This window comes from Carassius auratus, chromosome 14 (genome assembly GCF_003368295.1).
Source record: "Carassius auratus strain Wakin chromosome 14, ASM336829v1, whole genome shotgun sequence".
NCBI classification, from domain to species: domain Eukaryota; kingdom Metazoa; phylum Chordata; class Actinopteri; order Cypriniformes; family Cyprinidae; genus Carassius; species Carassius auratus.
Genome location: NC_039256.1, coordinates 13,843,568 through 13,862,458, shown reverse-complemented (window position 1 = coordinate 13,862,458; position 18,891 = coordinate 13,843,568). Strand labels below are relative to the sequence as shown.

General features: G+C 35.3%; 1 protein-coding gene across 2 annotated transcripts; it reads left to right on the top strand.

Annotated features, from left to right (window-relative positions):
* Positions 1-2,240: 2,240 nt before the first annotated feature.
* Positions 2,241-8,009, top strand: LOC113113715 (dual specificity protein kinase CLK4-like). 2 transcript variants are annotated; one of them, XM_026280144.1, is made up of 13 exons: positions 2,241-2,396; positions 2,810-2,961; positions 4,001-4,259; positions 4,807-4,897; positions 5,204-5,270; positions 5,627-5,743; positions 5,917-6,083; positions 6,171-6,265; positions 6,580-6,709; positions 6,856-6,938; positions 7,044-7,123; positions 7,307-7,397; positions 7,511-8,009. In XM_026280144.1, exons 2-13 carry the CDS (start codon positions 2,810-2,812, stop codon positions 7,655-7,657), a joined length of 1,479 nt encoding a protein of 492 aa, XP_026135929.1. In that variant the 5' UTR covers positions 2,241-2,396; the 3' UTR covers positions 7,658-8,009. The 2 variants fall into 2 exon arrangements, with proteins under 2 accessions (XP_026135929.1, XP_026135930.1); XM_026280145.1 differs by lacking the exons at positions 2,241-2,396; positions 2,810-2,961; positions 4,807-4,897 and having other exon boundaries at positions 4,120-4,259.
* Positions 8,010-18,891: the final 10,882 nt, after the last annotated feature.

The following is an 18,891-nucleotide window of genomic DNA, read 5'->3' as shown; positions in this document are numbered from 1 at the left end:
ACCAATATGTATGTAAAGATACCAAATACCTTCATTTTAAGTGTATCAAAAATATTACAAAATACATCAGCCACACCATGTATAAAAATAAACTACTATATTTTGTATTAAAAAAAAAAAAGATTTTAAGTAAACAATGTTTGACAGCAGCTTTTCTCTGCTCAAGTCATGCAAAATATCTAACAAATTCAACCAGTTAACAGATTAAATATTCACATATCAGATGAAGGATACTTTTAAAGTAACAGTTTAATAAGTAACAGTTTGTGAATTACTCATAATAATGGTATCCTAATGGTATCCTTGTCAAGGAGTATTGACCCAACTCAAACCACTGAAACTATCGAAAGCCTTAGAAGTACAGTATAGTGTACTAGTAATAGTGTACTAACAAGTCTGGTCAAACTACTGAATAGGCACCAATTAGAGGACGCATTTTTATGATGGCATCATGTAGACATTTTACAGTATTTTAAAACTACAAAAATACAAAACACTAAATACATTCATCATAAATGCTGCCCATCCCTAAATATATGCATATTACCTTTAGCAACACCAAGAAAAATCTACAGTGAACCAGTAAACAAATGACAATTGGTTCAGTTTCACAAACAATACAATAAAAAAATTATAATGTTTTATTTTTTGCTTGTTATAGTTAAAATACTATAGTATTGTTTAAATATAGACTGCTTACAACAGCCTACCATACTTAAAATATTAATAAAATGTTAATATATTAATATAAATATAAAAATAACAATATATAATAATTTTACCAATATATGAGTAAAGTGTTGGTTAAATTAATGTTCATCAAATTTCAGAGGGGATGGTTTGGTCAATTTTTTTTTTTTTTTTTTTTTTTTGTGTATGTATGTATGTATGTATGTATAAGCTATATACACACACAGCATATGTATGTATATAGTCAAACCTCCACTTGCCCAAATTAAATCAGCTATCCCACGCATGAAAACAAAAAAGCCCCAAATATAATTTATTTCATTGTTTATTCACTCACATGTTTCTTTTTTTGTGCTGAACACAAATGAAGATATTTTGAAGAATCTGGGTAACCAAACAGTTGACACATTGTTCTTCAAAATAGCTTTACGTTTAGCAGAAGAAGGAAACCCATTAAGGGTTAAAACTACTTTTGAGTGAGTACATGAAGGTATAAAAATAAAACACTAATTTATTTAATTTTTAGAATAATTATTCCTTTAATGTTAATAAAACACCAAACACAAAGAGAAAAATCACTAAATACACTTGACTGAAAAACTTTAATACAGTTGCTTTAATAGGATCAATGAATAAAGTGTTTTATTATTATATTTGTTCATTACATTTTTTGAATGCTCCTGCTAAATACACCTATTATACCTGAAAATAAAACACTGTTCATTTTATTTGTATATTATGTGTATTTGTAATGTGCATCTTAGTTCTCATTTTTTTAATAACAAAGAAAAAATAATAACAACATTTTTTATTTTCACCCACTTTGGCCTAAATTTCTGTATTTTTGTACCTTAATAGGCTTTGTCTTTATAATAGGGAAATTAGTTTGGCTGTAATGCTCAAACAGCTTGCAAAATAGAAAAACCAACATGACAAAGAATCGTGATAAAATCTTGATATAAAAAAATAAAATAAAATAAAATGAAATATCGTACCATATCGTACATCCCGTAGCCGAGGACAAACAAACCCATACAACCCCCCCAAAACAACATACATAATTGTCTATATTGTACATTGTCTATTTTTATGTTATTTTTTTTATTATCTGTGTCCTGTCTTGTCACTGTCATACTGTTGCACTGTGGAGCCCCTGTCACTAAAACAAATTCATTGTGTGTGTAAACATACCTGGCAAAAAAGCTTATTCTGATTCTAATATAATATAATACATATAATTAATATAATATAATATAATATAATAATATAATATAATATAATATAATATAATATAATATAATAATAACAAGGGCAAAAATAAAGGGCAAGGAAAAAGTACTTTCTCTAATTCAAAGCAATAAATTAATTATTTCTTTTTAAAAAAGAAAAAGAATAGAGAAGGAAATATATTGGACTAACAGGTTAGGTTACCATTATTTTAAGGCACAACATCTTGTGTAATGTTTAGGTTAGCTGCTCCTCTTGTTTACTTGTGTAACAGCACCCTCCAAGTACACACTAGTTCTCGCGCGCCTTGTGCAGGCGCGCTCCAGATCCGATGACGTAAGGACTAGTTCTCGAACATTCCAGCTCGACAGACACCATTTTGAACCACACCAACGACATCAAACTCAGAGGAGACGGAGGAAATAAATCCGTTTATATCACCGAGTATTGCTTTTATTTAGAGGACTTTCTTAAGCCAGGTAAAGTAATGTTTACATATTTACTAATTACTGCACTCACACACTGTAGTATCTTCTTTATAACATGTATTATATTTATTTAGTCAAACGCGTTAACGACGTCGCTACTAATTTACTGACGGTGTGCTTTGTTAATCTCAACTGTTCAGTTAAGTCACAAAAATGCATTTTGTTGTCTAAATGGGTTTCATTTATTGTTATTATTTTCAAAACTTAATTTTTAGACTTCCTAAAGATAAAAATTTGCATCGTGCAAACACTTCCCTGACACGAGGCGTTAGAACAAAGAGGCCTCTGTATTTGTGGACCCAGCTCTAACGTTATATGTTGCACAGATTCCGAGGATATAGGACGTCATGTGTAACGTCACTTAATATAAACGTTATTTATTTGTATTATGTTTGTTTTATCAGATGAGACAAATGCGATTGCGTTCTCCCTGGCTGAGAGAAGAGAGTCTGGAGGAGAGAATGGAGAACAGAAAGAGACACAGACGAGACTCGCACAGCAGCGAGAGAGAGAATAAATACAGGAAACAACACCATCATCACAAGTACAGCGACGGGTGAGAACCATTCTCTAACTTATTGTATTTATTTTGAGTCCTTTTAAATCAACAAATTGTATAAAGGCATCTTATACTGATATTAGTTTCCCAGTTAACGTTAGTTACTAATTTGAGGGTTGTGTGATCTTTGGCCAGGGCCCACTGAGCCTTATGTGGACATCTTCTGGCAGTGTGTTGTATAATACTTGTTTGACTGGTTTGCCACCTTCTTGGAAGATTCCTTGAAAACATTTGATAACATTACCTCAATATGTCAGTCTTGTTAATTTAGATGTGATTTATCATCTGTTAGTGCATTGGTTTAAGCTAGTAACTAAAATCCAGATCCTTTAATTTTCCCTAACATTTGGAGTTTGCCTGGACTGTCATCAGCGCCTCAGCGTTATATATATATACATAGATGTTTTTCTATCAAAAGCCCCCTCCTCCCTCCTCCCCAAAAAAATTATTCTTAGCAATATATTTTTAAATAACTTGTGAACATAAAATAATGTCTTCATTCACCGTGATAAATATATTTACATAAAACGTGAACAACATTATTATTCTGGTCTATGCTTATTAAAGAATATAAAAGCAAAAGTGGTAGGGGTGCTCCGATCACGATCGGCCAATCGTTAAGCGCATCTCGTCAGTAAAGCAGGTTCTCTAATCAGCGGTTAATTCCATCAGGTGCGTGATTTCACATCGAGCAGCTGTTACTACACAGAGCCGTTGTTAATAGAGAAGATGCGCAAATCACGTTAATTTTCAGCGTTTATTGGCGCATCTTCTCAGTTAACAACGGCTCTGTGTAGTTATATACATAAATGTAAATAATGTATATAAATATACATTTTTCCTAATTTCACTGATAAAGACACCGGAAAGAAAACAGCAACTAGAGTGATTTTTATTATCTTCAGTCCAATGTGAATCAGTCGGTATTCACTGATTTATGGAGCGCAAATAGTAGGTTGGAAACCAAGAATAAGATGCATTTTATTTTGTAGATTTGCCTGTATATCAAATTGTTTCTTTTTATTATTGTTGATAGGCATTACCTTGAGACAAGGAGCTCAAATGAAAGGCTGGAAGCTAAAGACAGGCGAGCTGTATTCAAAGACAATGAGGATGACAGCCGAGGTGCTTGTAAAGACAAAGAGAGAGAGCGAGGTGGAGACCGGGACAGATCCAGGTGCCGTGATGGAGACCGGGGCCGGGAGCGTGATCGAGACTGGCACCATTACAGCAAATCCTCTGGCAACAGCAGGCGGAGCAGCCGGCACAGACACCGGCACCGTCACTCTGACTCGGTATGACCACTGTCTGCCTCTTGTTGCCATGTGCAACTGTCTGTTTTCTGTGCCTTCTTTCTTGTTGTTTGCACTTTGGGAGTTCCTCATTGGACAGGAAGAATGTTGGGTGAAATTATGCTAATATTATGATATAATAAGAGGGTTCTTACTCAAGACATAACATTAGTTTCATATCCAAAGCACATAAAATTGTTTTAAAGCACCTCATTCATGAATGGGGAATAAAAAACACAATGTTTTTCAATGGTGAATTGTTATAATTGTCTACATAATGGTTTGAGAAAGTATCTCATCTAAAAAAATATGTTGCCATTGTTTTTCTTCTGTAACACACACGATGTGGTGGGCCCTGTGTGTTTCTCGCGGGCTGAATTTGCGTTGACTGCTCCCTGTGGCCGGGCCTTGCTGCTGCGGGTATCTGAATGGGCCGAATCACTTCCCCCCCCCAATCGTGAATGAATGAATGGCGCGTTCTGGTCCCCGATTCTCATGGGTTAATGATGATGGTGGTGATGATGATGTTGGCGTTGGTCCGAAACCCCAGAGGAGCCATCGCAGGAAAAGATCCAGGAGTGTTGAGGATGATGAGGAGGGGCACCTGATCTATCACAGTGGAGACATGCTGAGAGCAAGATGTATAGAATACACACTTTTTTGTATCTACTGTATCTTTTAATTTCTTTCACTGATTATTTTCTGTTGTGGGATCAGACTAATTTTACACACTAATTTTGGGCTCCTGATAAATGCAGTTGTGACAGAACACTTAGACTTATCCAGATGTGTGTATCACCAGTCTAGTATTGTCTTAAGTTCGTTGATTATTTATGCATTGCTTTTCTAATTTGAGTGGTTTCAAAACGCAGCGCAGTCTTTTGAAAGGGTTTGATGGACCATTGTGTCAATTTCATGTTTTTAACTGTCTGTCTTTAAACCCGTAGATGAGATTGTGTGCACACTTGGAGAGGGAGCCTTTGGTAAAGTGGTGGAGTGCATTGATCATGAAAAGTAAGTCTTCATGCCATGTTTTACCATGTTAAAATTTTTTGGTCTCCCCAAGACAAATCTGATACTTAAAGTTTGCTATTAAATGGAAATAACAACAGACCTTCTGAATTGTGGCATACATTAAAATAAAATGTATGAAATTAATGCCATTTCACTCGAAAATTATGTTTTTATTTATAGATTTTTTTATTACATTTTCAGCAAATTTAGAAAAAATATTTTATACTATATACTGCTTTAAATTTGAAATGTTATTTGGGAAATGCTTCGGGTTGATTAAGTGTTGGATAATAAGTGCAGGCATTTGTGTGTGTTCTCCTGTGTGTAAATGATACTACTGTATGTTCTTATTTCAGGGGAGGAGCTCGCATTGCACTGAAGATCATAAAAAACATTGATCGCTATCGTGATGCGGCTGTGTCTGAGGTCGAGGTGCTGGAGCAGATTAACTCACTTGACTGTGACAGAAGATAGTAAGTGCCGTTGAAAACAGATAAGAAAGAAATCTTAAGTAATTTATGCCTCTGTGATGCATGGCTGTATAATATATCACGCTTAATTTGAAATTTACAGCCTCCTGAGTGTATAGAAGTCCAGACTGCATATTAGGAATGCAGTATTTCATATCTATTTTTCCTTTCTCCAGTGCTTGTGTCCGGATGTATGACTGGTTTGATCACCACGGACACATCTGCATCGCCTTTGAGCTGCTGGGCTTGAGCACGTATGATTTTCTGAAGGAAAATAGCTTTCAGCCCTTCTCTATGAACCACATCAGGCACATGGCCTACCAGATCATCAGAGCAGTCAGATGTGAGTCATGGATCTAGCTTGAATGCATTTTTTAAGTGTATTTTGAACAAAACATTGATGTAATTTTTTTGTATTTCTTTGTCTTAGTTCTTCACAAGAGTAAGCTGACACACACTGACTTGAAACCAGAGAACATCCTCTTTATTAATTCAGAGTTTGACATCAAGTACAATCCAAAAATGGTAAGGAGAGACTGACTACATTTAGTATTATGTTCTATAAATAATATTTAATATTTTAAAAATGTTTTTTTTAAGGTTTTATAGAACAATTCTATTTTTAAAAAATTCTAATACTCAAAATTACTGAAGTTTTAGTAATTGTAGTAATTCAATGTAAACATATTTCAGTTATTTGTTAGTGGGACTTTTTAAAATTTTTGTTTACATTTGTCATTAAATATATTTCAGTTCAGCCCAATCTTGGGTACTTTCAATAGTTTTAGTTAACAAAAACAGAACTGATTGTGAATTAATTGTCTTGTTTGAAATTGTAGAAGAGGGATGAGAGAACGGTAAAGAATCCTGATGTGAAAGTAGTTGATTTTGGGAATGCAACATACGAGCATGAGCATCACACCTCAGTGGTGTCCACTCGACATTACCGAGCTCCAGAGGTTATTCTGGGTAAGTAGTTACTGATCCATTGATTTTTTTATATATATATATATATATATATATATATATATATATATATTCTGAGGTACATGGCACACTTGATATGATTGCATTTATTGTGAGCTATAACAGAGCTATCTGTCTGTTTCTAACAGATCTAGGCTGGAGTCATTCCTGTGATGTGTGGAGTGTGGGTTGCATTCTTATTGAGTATTATTTGGGATCGACTCTATTTCAGGTCACTTTCCTCTGAGTTCACATTAGTTCATTTATGGTCACTTTGGATACACATGACTTGTTGTTTCAGAACTTATAAATTAGTTTCTGGTTTTTTAAATTACAGACACATGACAGTAAAGAGCATCTGGCCATGATGGAGCGAGTGCTGGGCCCTATACCCACACACATGCTGCAGAAAACAAGGTAATTTCAGGATTTTTTGCAGGATTTGTGGTAATATATACATTTTACAACTCTAATTTAGTCATGGAAATGGAAAACACATTTTTGGGTAAAATTGGAAAAATCGTTATCTAGGAACCACAGATGCCTGAAGTAAACAATGTAAACAAGAATCAAAATGGCTTTTTTTCTCTAATTATGCAGGAAGAAGAGATACGTTCACCATGATAAGCTGGACTGGGAGGTTCACAGCTCCTCGGGTCGTTATGTTCGGAAGAAGTGCAAGCCGTTGAGAGTAAGTTTCTCATTCAAGTTTTGGGTCCGTTGTGGTTTTTGTTTTTACTTGAAGCCGATGAGACATCTAGAAACAAACAACTTAAGAAATATGACTTTTTAATTTCTTTGCAGCAATACATGGCATCCAGTGGCTCTGACCATGTACAGCTGTTTGATCTCATAGAGAGGATGCTGGAATATGATGTCACGAAGCGGATCACCCTGGATGAAGCCATCAAACACCCTTTTTTCGACTTGATCAGGAAGACAAAGAAATAAGTGATGGATTCTCTTGATTTTTTGCTATAGTTCCTCTCTGAGAGAGGCTGTTTCAGTTGACTGTATCAGTCCTCTGTATAGATCATACTCTGCTCCCTTCTTGTTTATATTTATTGTGCTTGTTTTTCAGTTTAGTGTGACCTATTGCTCTGGATTTCTTCATTGATTTGTGCTTGTGTTATCTGCATTACTTGACAGAATGATGAGTAACTGTGAATGGGGCAAGGTTTTAGGGTATTAAACGTACGATAATTGTCACAGATTTGTTAGCATTATCAATATAAACGTAGTGATATTTGTAAATGTCTTTTCAGTTTTTCCTTTATGTAAATAAAATAAGTTGATCAATATCGTTTGTCTCATTGTGGTGTAATGTTCTCAGGCGGGCAATAGGGGGCGGTAGATCACAACTCAATTTTCACTTGCAAAATGTATTTCTGCTTCTGTGTTTATTAAAGTATTGTCGATGAGGGACAGTCAAAGTGTGGTTTAGGGATAGTTTGGTTTATATTTAACGTGTGTGTATATATACTAGATACACTATATACTATAGATAAACAATATATATTAGTCAACATTTGAAGTGGATCAAAAGTTGTCATAAGACAAGAATGGGTATGGTTTTGGTTTTAGAACAACTGATGAAAGGCTTTGATCCTTAAAATGTTGACTACTGTATATATATATACATAATACATACACACACACACAAACAAACGCATACATTGGTTTTCAGACTTTGGTTCACAAACGTTATAAAAATGTATTTGAAAGATACGAACATCGCAACAACATTTTGCCTTAATCATTTTTGTTATCGTCATCGGTGGAAGCATAGACAAATACTTTATTACTGGCATTATTTGTCGGTTGTACGTGTAACGTTTAATATCGCAGAAAAGATTAATCTTGACAGTCTGTACAGCTGTACCATGGGCGCAAGATGAACAGAATGCATCCGCAAAAACGCCTAAAGAAATTCATTTGAAAATGTCTCCACAAAATATTGTACAGACTAATTCTCAAACAGATTCTGTGTGTGGAGAAAACAGCCTGAAATAGATAAAACTCTCACACATTGTTCATAGCTGCTTTTGGACGCTCTCCGCCAGTCATTTCATGCTCGTTACACACAGACGTCACAGGCGCGCGCAACATTTGGCCAATTTAAGAATCTATGAATCGACACGCGTCTATGACGGACGAAAACGCCGTTCACTAGGTAGTCCTCATACAAGGTTTTGAGACACTCATGCTGTTCAAAGCACCGTGTGCTGCTCCGCGCTGCTCACTCTGACAGCCACATCTCATCGATCAAGAGCTGATCAATACTACAAGTCATCTAACTATCGGAAACTAACTGGAGACTTTTAACAGAATGGATCAATCTGCGGACGGAAATATAGAAAGCAAACAGAATTCTGCGAAACCGTTTTGTCAGCGCTATTTAGTGTCTTTTCCAACCATAGTGTGTCTAGTGTTATCGCTGAGTTCAATAGCGGTGTGTTTTCTCATGAGTTTCAAAACGCATCAGATGGAGAGCAGGCTGCGCGAGCTGGAGATAAAGATGACTGACATCTGTCAAGAATCACCCAAGGACATCTCTGTCCCACAGGAACTGCGGGAATCCATTGAAACACTCTTACAGGAGGCAAGCATTTGAATTCTTCATAAAGGAAAGCTGCAACACATGTTTCACGTGTTTCTGTAGTATGTTTTCCAATTTAATTTAGGCTCTGATTAATTTTGCCGCTTGTTCTAATTAAAACCATTAATCAACGCATAGCCTGCTCGCTGTTGCCAGAGAGTTTTAAACCTATTTAACTAAGTAATACATTTACCAAAATAGTATGAAATCTGAAAACTCCTATATATCTGTCTAGCATAAAGGATTATAGATAGCTTATAATTCTGCATGTGGAGCAACAGGTGCGTTTATGTGATAAGAGTGATTTTTAATTTAATAAACATGCTTAATTTAAATGAAATGAAATAAATGAAATTCTTCTAATTGTGATGTATTAAAATAAACTAAAGTGAATGTGCTATAGACTACATTCTTTCCCCGTCCTATATCAAGAATTACAGTATTCAAATATATACTGTATACGTCAGTTTATATAAAAAATGTATATTGTAATATAGTAAAGTGTGTAAAATCAACATAAATTACATACGTGTCACATCTTAATAAAGGAACGCCGCTGAATAATCAGTAGGTTACTATGTAATCCAGTACTATTAGTGTAATCATACTATGTTGTTTGCCAGTGTTTTTATAAACTATTTAAACTTAGCAGTAATGGCAAATTCACACCTTTTTTCTCTTCAAATATGTAGACCCATGACCACTGACACTTCTGGTGTCTATTCAATATTCTGATTATCAGAGTGATAATCAGGATGGATTTATTGATGAATGATTCATAAAATTTGACCTTTGACCTCTATAACCAAAATTTTAATAATTAATTTCCTCCATGTTGTTTATCACATTTCAGAGGGTGAATGAAGCGATGCCAAAGTTGCGTGTGGCGAGAGACGTGACACAAGACTGCAACTGTCCTCCAGGTACGTCCACGTATCTGCTCTCAGAACAGTGTTCAGTTCAAAAATGTGGGATGAAACCTTACAGAAACTGATAAATTCATCAATTTCTTGTTCTTGAACAGTGATTGCAAAGCTGTGATGTGGATGAGAGGAATATTTGATTCTGATTGGTCAGTTAAATATTGTTGGATAATGATGCTTAACTGTAAAGTCATTTATTTCCTACATAATTATGTAGTTTGATGTTTCTCATTTCATTATTTTAAAGATACCTTAAATGTTTAATGTCTGTTTAGAAGTCATATAATCAGTCTTTCATGCTTTTAGAGTTTATTGAGTGATTATTTTGGCTGACTGCAGTCGTTACGTGCAGGGTTTCTTAAGGCAATTACAATTAGTAAAGATTATATTCACTTTACACAGCTCTATGCATTTCCAATTGTGATTATAAATACAGAGGGGAGGAGAAAACGTGCAGCTGTTGCATATTGATGAATTGGTGGTTGCGGAGAGGTTTTTTTTGGGCTCCTCTTTCACAAAATGTGGTTGTTAAACATGGGGTTGGTGGTAATTTGAGTTTGGGTGCATTGAGAAACTTCGAGGAACTGCTATCCTTCTTTTTCACAATCCCTCTTTACATTGAGTCATGGTGCCCTTTAAAATCCAGTGTTTCCATAAATGTATGCTGGTTCACATCTGAGGGGAGACATTGATGTCGCAGGACAAGAGGGAGGTCATAAGCATCTGTTTATAGGTTCTGAGCGTGAGTGTGTGTGTGAAGGGGCCCCGAGTATGCGTCTGTGTGAGTGTGTGTGTATTTCTGTTTGTTTGTGTGGGTAGTGCTGCAGAAGGCCCAACAGAAGAACTGAACTGTAAGGTGAGACCCTTTCATTTTAGAAGCAATGGTTGCCACCTGAAACCTGAAGCGTTTTGAGCGGTCCTGGCAGGCAGGATCAGAGGGAGAAGTATTTCTGTCTGCACAACAGACATGAGCCCAAAGCGCTCGCCATTGGGCAGGATATAATGCCCCCTACAGGAGATGTTTGGAAGGACACTGATGGGAGTTTAAAGGGGTCATACGATGTTGATAAAAAGAAAATTATTTAGTATAATGCAATGTGTTTATGCCGGAGGTGTTGAATGAGCCGCTGCCCTCTTTCTTTGTGTGAACATTTGGACTGCATTATGCAAATCTTCCCACATAGTGACGTAGCTATGTGGGGCGTGTTAGAATGAGCCGTTTTAGGGGGGTGTGGATGAGTCTTAATTTTAATAAAGAATATCTCTTTGGGTTTGAGACTTTAATCTTTGCAACTTTACAGATCTTCTTTATGCACCAAGAGCTTGTAACATTCTAAAGAGAACGGAAAAATTGAAATCGCATCATATGACCCCTTTAAAACCTGACTGACTATTTGTTAAGCACAAAAGTTTATTAGATTTTTTTATATAATTAAAACATGATATTAAAATATATTAAAAAATCAGTCTACTTTAATTTGGAAAATTCCATTTTTTTAAAACCCATACATAATAATAATTATTTCAGGGCTTTTATCATTATTATTGATTGTGAAAGCCTTTAAAAAAAAAAAATGGATTTAGAAAATGGAGAGCATTTTTTAAAGTAATTAATTAATTAATTAATTATTTTTTAACTTTTATTGAACACACCCTTGAAGAGTTGAATTTTTAAAATGGGAAAGAATTGACCATGCTAACCACAACTGTGATGTTTTTTACTTTCTAAGATTTTTCAGAATTGTAGAAATGCACTTGCAGGAGTTGTAGACGGTCGCTGTCATGTCTTTCTCCTTAAGCACATAGTTTCTTTCATTTCTACTTCCTCTATTCATCTCCACAGTAGAGTGAGTTCCCCTAATTATCTGTCGACTGAGATGGTTGTCCTTGCATGCTAAACAATTCCCCATCTGTTATCACCCTTTTCCACCAAACACCAGGCCCTGTTTGACAACAAGCTGTAACTCTCAAATGAAAGCACGAGAGGTCTTTAACTCGGTCAAATCTCCCTGTTTCATTTTTCAGGCTTGCATGTTCTCTGTCACTCTATTTAGTCCTTGGAAATGTAGGACAAGGTCATGGATGCATTTCTCCCCTTTCCTACAATCATTGTCTCTAAGGATTTATTGTCTTTCATCACCCTTTTTTGAAAGTCTATTCAGGGAAACATCTGAGCTGTAGGTGTGGTGTGTGTTTTGTAGTGATTGACTGAAGCTAGAGGTCTCTTTGTCTTATGCCTATTTCACTTGAAGAAATTCTGATTAACTGATTCATTTTTTAACACATTAATACTTTGTGTGAATGGACTAGGATTATCTGTGTCCTGTTTGTTGTGTATAGTGAACCTGTATCTCAAACAGTACAGCATTGCATTAGGAATGCCAAGATCATGGGATCAGTTCTGAGGATTTGCATGAATTGATAAAATGAGTTTGCTAAATGCAATATAAATGTCTTTTGATAAAAGCATAAATGCATAAATGTAAATGCATTCCATGTTTTGCCTAGTCTAAGCCTCAAAAATCATGCTCATGGACCACCTGCTGAAAGTCTGATGAATGCTGCACAGAAAAATGGCAATCAATTTCTTAACCTCAAATCTGATTTGCTGGCTGGTATCCAAATGATGCTTCACAGCATTATGCAGCTGAAACAGTAGAGAATGCTACTGATATATCAGGACTGAGGGTTTGATTCCCATGGAGGTCAGTAATCAAAGGAGTTGCTCACCCAAAAATGACAACTGAAAACTGCTGAAAATGCACCCTCAGTTCATCCAAGATGTGAATGAGTTTGTTTCAGCTTTGGGGGAAATGTAGCATTTTGCACCAATGGATCATTTGCAGTGAATGGATGATAAAAAAAATAGCTGATAAAACTCTGAAAAAAATGCAACTACTAGACTTTGTGTTTCCTTGACATTAATTCACATTTGCATATGCGTACATGGGAGACTGGAAATGCAAGCTGATTCATAGACATTTTGCATTCCGTTGCAAATGAACGTTCAAGTTTGGTGAACTGTGACCTGGCCTTACATAGTCAACATCATAAGTGGACAAAAAGAGTGGCCAGGATATCATATTTACCCATAGTTACACAGTTCTATCAAGCACATCAAAGCACAACTGAAAGTATTGGGCTCATCTCATTTGAAACAACAGTAAAATACAGTGTTTCATATTTTGCCTGCTAGAGATTACTATATTAAACACCAGTGAATAATTGATCTTTGACCTGTTAATGACTGTGAGAGGTATTAACATACAAAAGGTGTTAGAAAGGCTTAATCTGGATGGGTTTTTAGCAGCACTCAGAAATCAGAGAGGGTTTCGGGTGTGGCAGTGGGATCTGATGGACTCAGCACTGTATTTACTTTCATCCCTCCAAAAGGTCCGGCTTAAAATATCCGGCCAGGGCATGTGCATATGTGTAATATCTCACCAGGAAGTGGTGCAATTAGATATGCTGCCCATGGCTGTGCAAAAGAGACGGGACGTGCAACTAAGAATTAGGACCTTCCTTCTGTTACATATGTACACATACTCGCACTTGTTTAGTGGTATGCAGTTATGAATGCGCACATGCACATCTGTGCAGAACTGCTATATGAAGCAGAGCAGATTTTGCTGCAGGACTCATTTTGCATTGAATGTCAAGTGGCGACACTAGTATTTTTGTTTAAAATATATTGTCTTTTTTGTGCTTAAGAATATTCTGACAATAATTTCATGTCAGTTTCAAACTTTTAATGAATTAATTTTATTTATTTATTTACGAATATCATTAATATTTATATTGTTATTTGCATATAGCTTGTTTTCTCCTGTCTTGCATTTTTAGGCCATGACCCACTATCATTTAATGTTACGACATCTTTTATATTACTGATGATATTGAGCACTTATGTTCTGACAGTAGTCAGCAGGTTAAGAGGAGCAAAGGATGTTGACCCCAGTCTCTGTATGGGTGGCACGGCAGGCCCCTCGAAACGTTCCCCTTTACTTGTCTTTCAACAGCCATCTTATTAAAGTTTGCTTTGTAAAACCACACTCTTTGCATTCTTCCTTCTGAAAAATAAACAGCTCACAGCCCTGTTGGTGGAGTCTAAATACTTCAACCGTACCGACCCCAACCGCTTATAAAACATTTCTAGCTAACAGTTCACTGAGGCAGGTGGTGTGCTCAGATTTATGGTTTAAAAACAATTTGAAACCGCTTCAAATGCATTTAACATCTTTAATGTGACATATTTTGACTGAAAAACAATATTCAGTAGGGAATGATGTATATATGAATCATGTATAATAACATGAGTGACACTGAGATGAAACTAAATATATTGTAAAAAAAAAAAAAAATGCTTCATCCAAATGAGCAAGAAGAAATATGATTTAACTCATACTCTGGCTTAACGAAAACAAAAGCCAATTTCTAAGCTCATACTGCAAGTAAAGTAAAATAAAATATTTTTTAATAATTTAAATTATATATTTTCATTAAAAATGAACAAATGCACATTTATCCAGCTTTTTTGTTACAGCACTGATCAGTTGATTTAGATTAGAAAATTGCATGTGATGTCTTATTGCCTGTTACTGTATGTTGACATCACACTGGCTCAAAAAATAGTGAACAGACAATAATATCTCAATATATCTCGCCATTTTTGCCTGCGGGCTTGTACTGTACAAGGAGTATGATTTGTCTTTGGTACGGAGGAGATTTGCAGTGTGGCATCTCAAACAGTCTCTCAGCATAGCTTGCAGTATTAACTAAAATAGAAGGCTCTGCTAACCCTCATGTGCCTGATGACCTTTACTGTCCCTGGAGTTCAAGGCTGATAATGGGGGGAATTTATTAAAGCATGTCTCTTTTTAAGACCCGGCTAAGACAGCATGGAAAATTAATTTTGTACAACAACTCTTGTGCAGTGGATTGCGTAGCTTAGCCTCATACACAGTCATGAAACCTCATATAGAAAGGTTTCATTACTGGCATTTGTTAAAAATGATTTAATTTGATCAGATTTGTGACCACGTGTGGGCCACATTCCAGAATTGCCTTCCCCCTTGTGGAGTCTGACACAGCGCTCTTACTGTAGGTCACTAGATTCCAGTGCGCCAAGGTGTTGCATGGGAACAAGAGGCGCTGATGGGGGAATGGAAGTGATTATATTGTGTTAAGTTTCATTATTGAATGTTACAGGTGACATGGAAAGTTGCCATTAAATTTAACGAGGGAGAGCGTGAAAAACGGTTAACACTTTACGCTTGTGTGCATCAGTTGCTTTGAGCGGCTTACCACCTTCACACAATGGATTCTCCTTGAACTCCCACCTTGAACCTGATCTCAGATCTGCATCTGTATACAGCTGCATGTTTCCGCAGTGTAGACTTCAGTAAGCTTTCTTGATTAGACTAGGACGTGGTGCAATGGCAAAGAACTACAATATATTTTTTACATTTTGTTCATTTTGATATTTATCACTATGTTTAATAGATCTATTATGTTCTGTTGAAATGTTAATTTTAAAAGTTCAAGTGCAAGGTGCCTTTTAATATGCAGTCTAAAATGTCCCTGATGTTGATATGAAAAATTCAAGCGCTATCCTGGTTCACTCTTTGTTCAGTCTGCTGTTACAGTGTGAAGTTTCAGGCCACATTCAGATCCTATCCTGTATGAATTCAATACTGAACCCAAATTTTGTTCCCTTGACAAGGCTGGGCAGCTTCATAAAGACTGGCAAATCTGATAACTGCTTGCATTTTAGCGAAGCACACTTGGTCATCTAGATTTGTGCCAGATATAAAAAATTGTGCCAGATAATAAAATTGTAAATATTTTATAAAGCTTTTCATTTGGACGTTGCTAAAATGTGCAAAAATTTATTTTACATTTATCCACACACACACACACACACACACACACACACACACACACACACACACACACACACACACACACACACACACACACACACACACACACAAATATATATACATATGGTATTAATACTTATCACTTAAAATATGAATAAAATATTAATCAAATACACTTAATCAAATGGTCTTGATAATTAAAAAGTTAATAAAAAAATTAGTTTATGCCAAGAATATTGAGCCAGATGCATTTCTTAAAAGTTTAACTTTTTAAAATGTAAAAATCTTTGAAAAAAGCATGTTTCCATAGAATAACTAGTGCTGTCAAAAGATTAATCGCAATTAATCACATCCAAAATAAAGGTTTTTGATTATAGAATATGTTTGTATGCGGTGTATATTCATTATGTATATACAAATATACACACATGCATGTATGTATTTCAGAAAAATATATATATTATGTAAACAAAAACTTTTATTTTGAATGTGATTAATTGCGATTAATCATTTGACAGCACTAATAAATGCATTATGTGAGAAACGTCTAGCAGTCACCTAAAAACCACTCTGCAGAGCAAAACCTGGTAAACCATTAGCACTCTAGAATCCGGGTACAAATGTACTGCTCATATTTTCTATAGAAAATGTTAAATTTGGTTTTATTCACCACTTCTCATATGTCTACATGTTTGTGATGTTTTCAGTGGACCAAAACCCAAACTGAGCTGAAACATGACTGTGGTAGTCGCATCTGTCTGTAACATTCAAACCATCCAACCTATACTATCATTAAACGGTCCTTATTAAATGAATAAATAGCATATTTTAAAATCCAATGATGCAGCCTGGTGATAAATGGTGTTATTATATCTTTTAAATTATTTAAAGATAAACAGAGAAAATTGATTTAGACACTGTTTACAATGATACTTTCGTTCCTGAAGCCATTTGTGCTCCTTTGATGTACACTTTAAAGACTAACAGAACTCTGACTTTTCCCCACCACTTTTGAGGCAGTTTACAATTAAGTATCGATCTATCCTGTCGTTCCCTAACCGCAGTCGAGTGAAGTCTTCTGTCGTAAACGTTCTGTGTAACCTCTAAAATCCCATTTGGCAGGAAGAGTGCTTTTATAACTTTCGGGTTGCAGTAGCATGGGCCGCCCTGGACCTCTGCCTGAGTGAGAATCTTTCAGCACCTGTTAAAAAAGTTAGTGCTTGTCTTTCTTCTCAATGTGCAAATGTGTGTGTTTGAGCCTGCATGCTACCAATGTATGTGTGTGTGGTTTTCTTCATAGCCTTAAATTGCTCACATAAAGAAAAGGAAAATACATGAGCTTGTAAGCTAATTAAGATCGTTAAACAGTTATTTCGTGGTATTGCGCAATTAGACATACAGCCTTGCCTTTATTTAATGTTTTTTTTTTTTTTTTACTGTGAAGCCAGGGATTACAAAACTTTGTCAACCAAACCACTTTGGCCTAAAATATTTATCTAAAGTACCCGTGAGGTTCTCAAGTAAATATTTCAATCATATAAGAACACATTCACATTTTAAACATGTCTATCTTTTATGTTCATTTATATAATATCAGCATTTATTGACAGGTTTCGAATGGATATACATATACATAACAAATATAAACAATGCTTACACATAAACATACATATTTGTATGACAAGATATTTATGTTAATATATGGAACTGTTACGATTTCTACTAGTTTTCATATATATCATTTATGGATATATATATATATATATATATATACACACACACACATACACATAAATAGAATTGGTGTATGGGATATACCTTTTTCTAAAAGTCATTCTTGCTAAATCTTTCTAAAATTCGAGTTGTTGCTGTTTGAGAAAACGTTATAGATTAAAGATTGTAACGTTTATTACTGACAGGTTGATCGCTTCTCAACACAGAAGTTTTATCTTTAAACCACATCTTATCAAATTATAGAAGATTATCGTTCATTTAAACGGATGAAAAACAGTTGATTACTGGTTGAAAGTTCATCGCTCTGCTGACGTACTTCAAAGATCCAGATGTGTGCTGTAAGCACTGCGCTTTGTAAAACTATTCCCATTACTAGACAATTGAGAAGGACAGCAGGTATTACAACAAGCATACTTATGTTATCTATAACAGTTACTGTTATATGTAATGTTATCTGTTCAAAATATATGTGTATTTGTTTTGTTTCTCTCCATCTCTAAAACAGGGTTATTAGTATGTGTCCTTCATGGATTCAGCATGTTTTGTTTTGTCTGTGGGAACTATGAAACGGAAATACTATGGGTTGTAGTCTTTTTTATTACCTCTGTAAAACTGGGTTTGTTGAATTTACTCAGAGTTTACAGCAAATGGCTTCATGCTTTTAGGGGGTCGTCATTAATTTGCCTTTTGCTCAACACAACAGACATGAGTAAACCAACTTCAGTAGTCGAAAAGGTCTTATGCCGTTTGCGCTAAAAGACTATCTTCATTATATGTTCAGTAGTGTTCTCAAATGTGTCTTATAAATCAGTGTTTATCAGTAGCCTGTTTATAAATGTTTTAAGGATTGAGACTCGTTCTGTAACGAGAGCGAGTTAATGAGAGAGATATGCTATAGGTATGCAGTAAGGGAGCGTTTAATCAGAACAGCATTGCTAAAATCCTTCTTGCTGATATTGAGCCAAAAATCCATTTAAATGTGTTTTAATAGCAATGACTGGCTTCAATGAGCAATTACTGTGATTAGAGCCTGCTGTTTCTATATGG